Source organism: Musca autumnalis, unplaced genomic scaffold (assembly GCF_047663935.1).
Source record: "Musca autumnalis isolate F117 unplaced genomic scaffold, ASM4766393v1 scaffold_1, whole genome shotgun sequence".
In the NCBI taxonomy this organism is placed as follows: domain Eukaryota; kingdom Metazoa; phylum Arthropoda; class Insecta; order Diptera; family Muscidae; genus Musca; species Musca autumnalis.
In genome coordinates this window covers 327129240-327141419 of record NW_027411644.1, presented here as the reverse complement: position 1 = coordinate 327141419, position 12180 = coordinate 327129240, and the positions used below count along the sequence as shown (strand labels likewise).

Here is a 12180-nt window from a genome sequence, read left to right as displayed (position 1 = left end):
ATGGTTATGGCGTTATGGCTATGTCACGTCTAATTCTAGCTTAAGTCCCAATTTACATTAGACAAGTTTACTTGCGGCAATTTTTCTCGTTCATTTTTAAACTTGCCTCTTGAGTTTATAAAAGGCAATTCTGTTTCGACAAGTGTTGTTTTCAAAACAATGAAAATAATGTCAAATACGAAAAATATAAAAGGAATTGCCAGAAAATTGCCGTTGCGAGCAATTTTTTTCCATTTCCATTCCCCTTACGTGTCTCTCCTACCTACAAACAGGGACTTGCCGCAAGTAACTTGCCTAATGTAAATTGGGACTAATAAAAAATTAGGTTACAAACAAATTTTTAAATTACAGAAATTCGTGTAAATGTACTTAAGTCTACCAGTTACATTCGTAACAATATATCACGTGTTTAGACACACGGGAAAGTAAATTCAGTTTTTAGGCAATAGGGGGTAGGAAAGAGTATTGAGGAGCTCTTTCCTCTCCGCTCTCTCCCAAAAATTCAATTTACTTTCCCGAGAAATGTTTGTGTCTAAACACAGACAAACTATGGGTCTATACAAGGCAATGTCCGGCAAAAAGGGGCACACGTGCCCTTGATGAGAATAACAACAGAACAACCACCTCTCAGTCTTCGTTCAGAAGTCAAAGAAGAAGGTTCTGTTGTCGGTTGCTTCAATGATTTTTAATTTTAGCAATGCATTAACGCACACGCTGTTTGTGGAGAGAGCGAGAGAGAGTCGTATGCGTGAGGCCGCAAACAATGCATTTGTATTGGTGCCGATACCTGATACAAGGTATCGGCACTAACACAAACGCATTGTTTGCGGTTTCACGCATACGACTCTCTCTCGCTCTCTCCACAAAGATGGTGCGTTAATGCATTGCTAAAATTAAAAATCATCGAAACATGCGACAGCAGAACCTGCTTCTTTGACTTCTGGACGAAGACTGAATGGTGTTGTTCTGCTGTTATTCTCATCAAGGGCACGTGTGCCCCTTTTTGCCGGATGCTGACAAACAATAAAGACATAATGCCCCTACCACAATGTGGTATAGGATATTAAAATGGGCTTCGTCGAAATAGTGCTTTTAGGCCCCACATATGTTTGGACGAAATCCACTTCAGATAATTTGGAGTCGATTTAGTCCCGTTCGTCGGTCTGCCGATCCCAAAATTTGGATCTCGCAATATGTTGTTTAAACTTAGTTTATGTTCGAAGATGACATATTAATCCACTCCTTCAGGTAACTTACTCACAAAATTTAAAAATGTTTGGCAAAAGTACACATTATCATTTAAAACTGACAGTCAGCATACTTTTAGGACAATTTTCCGGCAAATAACAACTTTTATTTAGCTAAAAACTTTTGAAATACAATATACATATATGGTATTATTTAGAGATTACAAAAGAAATTTTTCAGGTAGGCTTTGATATTCACGAAATAGACCTCATTGACTGTCAGTTTTGCTTGTTAATGTGTACTATACTTTAAGCACATGTCTCGGAACGTTTTGTTCAAAACTAAGTCTATACTTCCTGAGAGAATGGATCGAAAACTTAAAAACCACTGTCAGCACCAACAATATTATGAGCACGAATTGAGCATCCGTTTTTTCCAACACTTAGTCCAACAAAAGTGCAACATTTAAGGATTGTTAGAGTATCCTTTGGAAATTTTTACCGAATGTTCTCCTTGTGATTCCTACCATGCGTTTCGTGTGCCAGTCCATGGTTCCTGATATAATAGTCAAAAAGCTTTTAATTCTACACAGAAAAAAATAATTACTGCATTTCAGGAATAGTGTTCATAAAGTCTTGCCAAGGTTCAAATTTCTACATTTCATGAACGCCCTTCATAAAGCAAAAAAAAAATACTGTTTTTTTCTGAGAGATTGAAAAATTGATTGATTGTTATTATTGACTAACAAACAACACACACCAACAACCACCAAACCAGAGACAAATTTTGCTGATTTTTATTATTATTTATTTATTTTATTATTAATGGTTTTCTACTGTAGTTGTTATCGTCTTGTGAACATAGCAGAACAATACGAACCATATGTACATACATGTTGAGTCTATCAGCACTAGGTTGATATATTTACCCCCAGTTTTTGTAACTTATTTTTGTTCGTTCGTCTATATTCGTAATAATTTAGGCATTCATAGCTCAGCCCCCAGATGACATACACATCTAATTTTTCGTATACCCGTTCCATATATCATTAAGGATTCCTCATTTAAAAATCAGCGCTCTACATTTGCGCTAAAGCGAGTAAATCGATTTACAAAATTTGACAATTCGTGTGAGAAGAATAAAAATTTTTACAAAAACTGGGGGTAAATGTTGCCATTATATATTAAAGAAATTAAAAATTTGTAGTTGCGAACTATACAGCCACTTTGTTTTTTTCCACACCAAACGCACTGTAGTTGTTTGATTTGTCAGTTAACTAACAACAAAATTGTTGCGACCTACAGTGGTAGTTTAGGTATATTGTTGTGGTGTGTATGGGTGTCTTGTGGTTTGTTGATATAGTCTCATTGCGATGGTGAGACGATGGTGGGGGTTGTGTTGATGGGTTTGTTGATACATTGTCAATACGATTGCGAGCATTTAAAAAACAAGAGAGGAAATATGAGATCAAATAGTGGAATATAGGGAAAAATAGGAAAGTAATTTAGCATCTCATGAAAATCTTACATATTTTTGAAAAAATAGTGGATTTCGGATGGAAATAAAAAACTGCACATGTATCTTATGTGAGGTACCTGTACAGTATGAAAAAACTACATCAATAACGAAAATATGTAAAAATTCTTGAAATATTTTTTTCTGTGTACGTTGACGAAGTAAAATGCCTGCTTTGCGCCACAACTATCGAAAGCTCACAAAATAATATGCACTTCCAAAATATACTATGTCGGTCTGTTCCTTCATCTAACTACTGGGTTTTAATCCAAATCAATTGTACTCACAAAACACCCTCATTTATTCGGACGATCCACAATTGTTTAAATACCCCAAGAATTCCGATATTTTTGTCTGCACGCTCAAACGTCCAAAAAAGACACAAAATTAAAACCCCCCTAAAATCGTAAAACTATTGTTTTGACGAAAGAGTAGACAAAATAATGGAGATTTTTACAGTGACTGGAGTTCATAATTATATGTTGTTTTTTAATGAAAAGTGGAAATTGTAATATATTGAGTTAATACTCTTTCATTGAAAAGGTGCGTTGAATTCTTACAGAAATACATACTTCATATTTATTACCGATACGTTCAATATACATATTTTCATATTTGTGTATGTATTATTTAGCAGTGCCGTGACATAACTCCCAAGTGACATATTTAACTCCCAAATCAATTTTGGGAGTTAGGTCCGCATTTTATGTAGGACATAACGCCCCAATAGGGACATAATTCCCATTTTTTGGGGATGTTATGTCCGGGTACCTTATTTAGCGTATAGAAACATACATATATATAAATTTAGAATTTTTATTAGTTTTTTTTTCCGATATTTTGTTAGAACAAATTTAGGTGTAACTAGTTTCGTAGCCTCTGATAAAAATATATATTTGTCTACGAACTCATTTAAGAATATAGTCGATAGTCTTGTTTTTGTATTTATTAATATTTATAACGGATCGAAATATTGCTAGTATTACTGGTGTACTCTCTTTTTCTCCCTTACTTATTCTCTATATTAGAGAACCGCAAGCAAAATTAAGGTATTTAAAAATATCTATGTTTTCTTTAATGTGAACAAAAAAATTACACAACAAAATGTAAAATGCAAAAATATAATATTAACAAATAATTGTATTCGTCCTTATTGAACAAAAAAACGAAACATTTGTATAAAATTTACCTATTATTCACAACAACAACACACAAATTTTTAATACAATTTACTTTATTTTCTTTTTTCAATAACAACAGCTAAATCAAGAACCCTATGAACCTCCACCAAACAAGAAGAATCCCAATGATGAGGAAAGCTGTCAAGATTGTTACGCCAATTTGTGCAAGGTTAGTTAAAATGATGACAATTAAACGATATACAATATTTAGCTTTAACAATGATTCTTATTTTCTATTTCGAAAACTTTGTTTTTACTCAATCAGGTTACAACCAAGGGCAAAATCAAGGCTTTACTAAACAAAAACTTTTTACGTATGTGGCGTAATGTTGGTGTGATGCTATTCATTTTTGCCTTACCTGTCATGCAAGTTATTTTGTTCTGTTTGGCCATTGGTAGGGATCCAACAGGTTTGAATTTGGCTATTGTTAATGGTGAAATGAATAATACGGTAAATGTTTTTTTTTCACAAATAAAAACGTAATAAATAATGATTTTTTTGTTTGTGTCATAAAGGAAACTTGCTACTGGGATGATGGCTGTCATTTCACCAATTTGGGTTGTCGCTATTTGAATCACTTAAACCATAGCGTGGATAAAACATATTACACGGACCTAGAAGATGCAAAGGAAGCGGTACGACTGGGCAATGCGTGGGGTGCCATTTATATAACGGAAAATTTCACAGATGCCTTTACCGCCAGAGCTGCTTTGGGTATGTTATGCCACGGGAACTAAGATTCAAATGTTATAGCTTCCTTTGTCTTGCAGGTCGTGATTCGGATGATGAGACCATAGATCAATCGGAAATTAAAGTCTGGCTGGATATGTCCAATCAACAGATAGGTGTTATGCTTAATCGTGATATTATGTTGGCCTATCGTGATTTTGCCATGGGTCTCTTGGGTCAGTGTGGTAATAATCCAAAATTGGGTGATGTGCCAATTCAGTTTAAGGAACCCATTTATGGTACAATGAATCCATCGTTTACTGATTTCGTGGCACCAGGTGTTATTTTGACGTAAGTTTTAACCCATTGAAAATGTCATAGCAAGCCACTTTTAACCACGTTCTATATATTTTAGCATTGTTTTCTTCTTGGCTGTCGCCCTGACATCCTCAGCCTTGATTATTGAACGTACAGAGGTAATTCAGCAGCATTCCCTATTTCTTTTCATGGCATTTATAAATTACATGGTATTTTATTTTTGTTTAGGGTCTTTTGGATCGTTCTTGGGTAGCTGGTGTCTCACCAAGTGAAATTCTGCTCTCCCATGTGCTAACCCAATTCGTGGTAATGTGCGGTCAAACAGCATTGGTGCTCATCTTTATGTTGGTGGTCTTTGGTGTTACCAATAATGGTGATCTGATCTGGGTTGTGGTTCTAACACTGTTACAAGGTCTGTGTGGTATGTGCTTTGGTTTCCTCATCTCTGCAGTGTGTGAACTTGAACGTAATGCCATTCAATTGGCCCTGGGTTCGTTTTATCCAACACTGCTGTTGTCTGGAGTTATATGGCCCATTGAGGGTATGCCAATTGTGTTGAAGTAAGTTGTTACATTCCTCGCATAATGATGGCTCATTGATTTCAATTCCCCCTCTATTCCTTTTTTTCTGCAGATATATTTCCTTGTGCCTGCCTTTGACCCTGGCCACATCATCTTTGCGCTCAATATTGACACGAGGATGGGAAATTGCCGAAACAGAGGTCTTCACCGGTTTCCTGAGTACTTTAGCCTGGATTTTAGGATTCTTAATTATAACATTAGTGGTGCTGCGTACGAAACGAAATTAAAATGTTTCGCCAACGGTCTCTGATGAGAGACCCTTTAAACAACCTGATAAAGGCTTTTGTAAACATTCCTCTTACCTTGTTTATCTCCTTACCTTCTTTACTTTGTACTTAATTATTCTTTAATTTATTTGATATTTTCGTTTCTTCTCTCACCTTGAGTATTGTACTTAAAGCATTATTGTATCCCTGTTACTTTTCTCTCTCTACTTCACAAAAGCCTGAAATTTGTAAAAATTATCGTTAAACTAAAGAGAAAACAAAAACAAACTAGTATAATTTTTTGTTTAATGAAATAAGTTAACAAGTCCTAAAGTTTATTATATATAATAATTATTTTTATTATTATTATTATTTGTATTACTGCTGCTGCCAAGGGGCGGCAGCCGAAGAGACGACGACGAAGAAGAAGAGATAACGTTTAAGAAGTTGAAGTAATCAGTTTTAAGCTAGATTTACTAGGTTAAGGTGCATTGTGTATTTTTTTTTAATTCGTCAAGAATCAGCCCTCATCACTCATCCGATATTTAAGCATCACGAATAGGAAAGAACACTAACGAGAATAGAAGTGTCAACAAATAATGTCACAAAAGTGCCCTTATTTTGTTATCTGAGAATTTTCTTTCACATTTTTTAATAATTAGAACCAGTTCATTAATATATAATAGTATTTTTATGACAAATTATGGTTAAGGTTTTCAAATTTCTCTCTCTATATATATAAACAAATATACATATTATGTATATAAGACAAAGTGTACATACAACCGCAAACTTACAATATCCCAATAAAATTTGTCAAAACATTTCTGTCAATTGTTGTAGTTTTCAATCTATAAATGTCCCAAGATTTATTAACATCTCAATTAATTTTGATAATTTTTGTTACGTCAAACTGTCCATTTGTTTTTCCCAATCTCTCCCTACCACTTTGTTTTCTGTATTAACACTCCAACTGGACTGTGATTAGTTTTTCTTCATTCGCTTTTGTCTCTTTCGTAATGCAAACCGAGTTTTTTTATTATAGACAAATATTACTTAGAGAGAAAAATTAATAATATTATTAAAACAAATATTATATTGTTTCATAATTATTGTGGGGGAAATTTTTATCTAAATATGTATGTATTTGTATGTTAAAAAAATGAAATCCTTAAGTTTTCTAATTGCGAATTTGACAAACATACTTACATTCGCATAAAAGTATGTTTGCCATGATTACAGAGGTATCATTCTTTTTTTCCAAAATATGGTCACATGTATCTTTCTATTATTCTGTATTCGTTTTTAGTGAATATTTGTAAATTTACCATTTGTATAACGAAATGTAGATTGCAATAATATTATATTATAAATTGAGCTTTTTACAATAAAAATTCTATGAATATAATTTAAAAAAAAATATATAAAATGCTTTTTATTTTAATTTTAACCATAGCTTAATATTTAAGCCATAGCTTCATTTTTTCAAAAAAAACTAACAGTATGTTTAATTAGTTTTTTTATTTTTCAAACTGAAAGAGGATGTCTTAAATTACTTCCAGAATTTTTGTTGTTGAAAAAATATTGCATAGTTTTGTGGTAAATGGCTACCTGGTGCCAATGGTATGCACATTCGCCTTGCACACATAAGGTCGTGGCAAAATACCCGTCAGTAATGTTGGCGACATTTTCTGAGTATTTCAGCCATGTAAAACATCTCTACTAAAGTGGTGTATTAAGACACACCGTTCGGACTCGGCGATAAACAGTAGGTCCCATATCATTGAGCTAATATGAATCGGAGTGCACTCATTGATATGAGATACGTCACCCTTGACCCTTTCTGGGATGTTTATGGAACAATTATATATTATATTTCTACCAGACATAGATAAAGGTCGAACAGGTCCCACACAAAATTTCGAAAGAGTGCAGTTTAAGACCTACTCTCGAATCACTTTGATTTTTGTTGTTGCAACTTGTATTCACTGCCCCATTTTTTAGGGGCAAGGCCATATGTCCCGAGAAAAACCCGCTATAGCACCTTTACAGTGGATGGATCGAACGATATCTCTCGAACGGATAAATCGATTCAGTCCAAAATTTGGCTGTCGTAATATTTTGTCCAATCTTAGTTTAAGTTGGAGAATGAACCATATCGGTCCACTCCTTCAGGTACCTCCCCACAAAAGTTCGAAAATGTTCGGAAAAATTGAGTGCACGATAACACTTGAAGAAAGTAACCGATTTGGCCCATACTTTGCACATCGTGAAATTTCTACCAGACATAGGTGAGATTCTAATATGGACTCTATCGGTTCACTACCTCCCACACAAATTTTCGGAACAGTTCACTTTAGGACCTAATCTCGAATCGCTTTGATTTTTGTTATAACAACATGGATTAGCTTCCCCCATTACGATGGTACATTTTATTTCAGGCGCAAGTCCATACATCCTGAGAAAATGACCCGAAAGCTTTAAAAATCCTCTATGTATGTTTATTGGCCTGTTTCTATAAGACGATTCGAATTCAAATTCGTTCGAATTACTACCAAACTCCTGCTATTGTAAACAAAATGTTGGCGATTGAAACAGTAATTTTTCAAAAAAAGAAGTTTGATAGTAGTTCGAACGAATTTAAATTCGAATCGTCTTAGTGAAACAGGCAATAAATTCGCACAGGCTGAGGGTATATCTCTGTCGGCGAAGTCGACTGATACTTTTTTACTCGTTATATAATGAAAATTATATAAAACGAATATTTTTTTATTTTATAGCATCTTACATCCATCAAATATCGAAAGGAACACATTCACCATTCCCAGGACGGATTTCTTGGGTTATAAGGCCAAACCTACAAAAATACAAAAACAAAATATGTACATGTATTTCAAATTGAAATACATGTATTTTGTTTTTGTATTTTTGAACACGCAACACGCAGAGTTATAGGTTTGGCCCATAAATAACATTTATTTTTTGATACGACAAATCGGTATCACCTACATATGTCGTTGAAATACATATAAAAAATAAAAACAAATCAATATCAAAAGATTTTTTGGCAATGATTAACGCAATATATTGGAAAATAACTAACAATTATATATACCCTTTTTTGTAAAAGCATTTTGCGGTACCAACCATGCCACATACAAATTACAATAAATTTGTCTCTTCCAAAGCTCATATCTCTGCCGATCGAATTATTTGTGGTATCCCTGCCAGCAATTGGAAGTGAGTTTCGCACTCCCTCGCCTAAGAGGTCACTCCGGAGACACCCCAAGGAAGATCGTCGGTGAATTACACAAACAATTTCTATAGCCTTATTGTGATTACGTTTTATCGCGTATGCCGACACTTCGGAGTGCCTTCTGAGTGACTTCCAAGGCGATTGTTTACATTTATTTAATGATTCCACACATTTGAACAAATATAGAACATTTTCTATATGATGAATATATGAGACGGTGGTGCAGTGGTAAGCACACTCGCTTTGCACTCTGAAGGTCTGGGTTCCATTCCCAAGTCAGGCAAAAAACATCACATTTCTAAAATAACAAAATAAATGTAGGCGGAAATTGCAAAGAATAATTTCTCAAAAATAGAAGAGAAATAAAAAAATAAATAAAAATTAAAAATATAAAAAAATAAATAAAACTAAAAATATAAAAATAAAAAAAAAATAATTAAAAATAAATAAAAACAAAATAAAAAAAAAATATTTTTTTTTAAATTTCTAGAACTATCGCGGAAATGATCTTCTAGAAGTGTCGCTGGAGTGACTTCCAAGACGACACCCCGGCGTGGTTCATTTCTTCACAACGGAGGTCACTTCAGGGTGACTTCTGCGACTATCGCCGCGACTGTTTTCATCGCCCTGGGCGACACGCCTAAGTCACTTCCGCGAAAGGTTTTGCTTGCAGGGATGCTCTATACTACCTGTACTTCAAAATAAGCTAATAATATTACTTTCGTTTTTTATGGTAACCCCTACAAGACAGGTAAAAGGAATAAGGTGAGAACATGTATCAAAGACAACCTCGCACGCTCTTGTTGACATCATTGGCCCCCGCAAATGCGTCCATAGATTTTTGAATGTCTTCTTTCTAAAGTACTGCGCTTCTAATATATTTCATTTGCCATTTGAGATTGCCAATGATACAGACATTTCCCCACCAAAAATTGTGAACATGGGCCAGGTTTTGGTATAGCCCCCATATAGCGGTACCACCCGATTTCAAGTGTTTTAAGGTTTTTATCTTAATTTTTAACCCGAATAGGCTATAATTTGGGATTTGGGGTTCCCAATGGTACTTAAACTTCCCCACAAAAAATTGTGGACATAGGTCCAGGTTTTGGTATAGCCACCATATAGCGGTACGACCCGATTTCAAGTTTTTTTAAGGATTTTATCTTAATTTTTAGGCAGAATTGGCTGTAACTTGGCATTTAGAGTCCCCAATGATACGAAAAATTCTTCACCAAAAACTGTTGACATAGATCCAGGTTTTGGTATAGCCCCCATATAGCGGTACGACCCGATTTCAAGTGTTTTAAGGATTTTATCTTCATTTTTAGGCAGAATTGTCTGTGTTTCACCCATTCAGAATTCGCGAACTGTTAACATATTCTATATAGTGTGACTGAAATTCTTTAAAAACAAGTGTTTTGGGAGGGATCCCATAATGTCGGCCATTAAAAATCATTTTCGTGGAAGCTGTGTTGGCACCAATGTAGAAAAATGGGTTGAAGCCAACAAGTTTTTTATGTTCCCTTCCGATTTCTGGCTTAAACTTACTTTTTATAGATCTATGCCCAAAGAAAGAATGACAGAACAGTCCATGGGCAACATGATAATAGGCCAACAAAAATCCTCATTACAAACCTCCTTTCCCACCCATTATTTTAACAAGGGCATGTCGCGCGAAGTATCTGGTTATTTTGTAACCACTGAAATAAGTAGATACTGAGTAGATTCTGACTACTTACTGCAGTGGTTACAAAATAAGGAGATATTTCGCGCGACATGCCCTTATTAAAATAATGTGTGGGAAAGGAGGTTTGTAATGAGGATTTTTGTTTGGCTATTATCATGTTGCCCATGGACTATTCTGTCATTCTTTCTTTGGGCATAGATCTATAAAAAGTAAGGTTAAGCCAGAAATCGGAAGGGAACATAAAAAACTTGTTGGCTTCAACCCATTTTTCTACATTGGTGCCAACACAGCTTCCACGAAAATGATTTTTAATGGCCGACATTATGGGATCCATCCCAAAACACTTGTTTTTAAAGAATTTCAGTCACATTATATAGAATATTTTAACAGTTCGCGAATTCTGAATGGGTGAAAAACGGATTCATCGATTGTAACCCATTTTTGCTTTTTACCATATATTGGTATCAACACCCACAACACTTCTAGGAAGGATAGTCTGAGTGAGTTTATTGGCTTCATCAACAAAAAAAAAATTAGTAAAAAAAGTTAAAAATAAAAAAAAAAAATAATTTAAAAAAAATAAGTTTCAGTATTTTATTTATTTATAGTCGTATCCAAAATTGCAATTTGACTTTCCGAAACGACTGATTGGTATTATGAATTTATTCGTACTTAAAAGCAAAAATATTAAATTTGAAAGAATTGTTTTGGTAACAAAGATTAATAGAAATTTCAGTAGATCATGTTTAAACGTTTAATCCAGGAGAAAAACCAACCCCACAAACTGTACAATCTAAATAATTGTTTGGCGTAGACATTTTTGTAGTCGTTGTCGTAGGGTTATATTTTGGTATCACGAAAAATTTACGACAACGACAATTTTGTTGTCTTATAAAATTGGAAAAAAATATTTAATTGTAAAATAATTGGTTTGAAATTATCTTTTGAACAGTAACTAAGAAATTGGCATTGCTTGAATCGCTATAGGATGACTCTAACAGATTTTCAATAGAAAGTTTGCCATCGAACAGACCTATTATGTTTTATTTAGTCTATGAAAATTCCTTAAACAATTTAACGACATCTATTAAAAAATAATCGAACTTCACCGTTTTATTACTTCGACACCCTGTCGTAGTTAGGTTGTCACCCTGTAGTGTGTTCCAGTAAAGACACACTCCATAACACTGTTTTACCACAACAATCAAATGTAGGTCGATAAATTTCTTGTCGTGATTTTTTTTACTTTTGAAAATGGTAAAACCGGTAAAAGTAGTAAACTGCTCCCATATGAATTGTTTGTGTCTGATGTAAGGAACGCTTTTCAAGGAGGACCGATATGACCCATCTTCGAACTGAAAATAAGTTTGGACAAAATAAGACGAAGGCCAAATTTTGAACCAAATCATTGATCAGTTCGAGAGTTATCATGCTCTCCAGCCACTACATAAGGTGTCATAGGGGAGGGGTACCAGAACCAGTAGGTACCAGTGTTCCGCAACTGGTCCACAGCCTCCGTAAAAGTATTCACAATATTAGTTTTATCCATTGTATCTGAAAATATGACAACGTGTTGCT

The 12180-nt window shown here is 34.3% G+C and overlaps 1 protein-coding gene across 23 annotated transcripts in view; it reads left to right on the top strand.

Moving 5' to 3' along the window:
- The window catches only part of snu (ABC-type transporter snustorr), a 144457-nt gene extending 137378 nt beyond the window's left edge, over positions 1–7079 (top strand). For all 23 annotated transcript variants that reach the window (XM_073962794.1, XM_073962805.1, XM_073962809.1 and 20 more), the window contains 7 exons: positions 3964–4053; positions 4150–4335; positions 4401–4599; positions 4656–4905; positions 4970–5030; positions 5101–5432; positions 5506–7079. In XM_073962794.1, coding sequence (XP_073818895.1) covers positions 3964–4053; positions 4150–4335; positions 4401–4599; positions 4656–4905; positions 4970–5030; positions 5101–5432; positions 5506–5680 — 1293 coding nt within the window. In that variant the 3' untranslated portion in view covers positions 5681–7079. The remainder of the gene's footprint in view (positions 1–3963; positions 4054–4149; positions 4336–4400; positions 4600–4655; positions 4906–4969; positions 5031–5100; positions 5433–5505) is intronic.
- The last annotated feature ends 5101 nt before the right edge of the window (positions 7080–12180 follow it).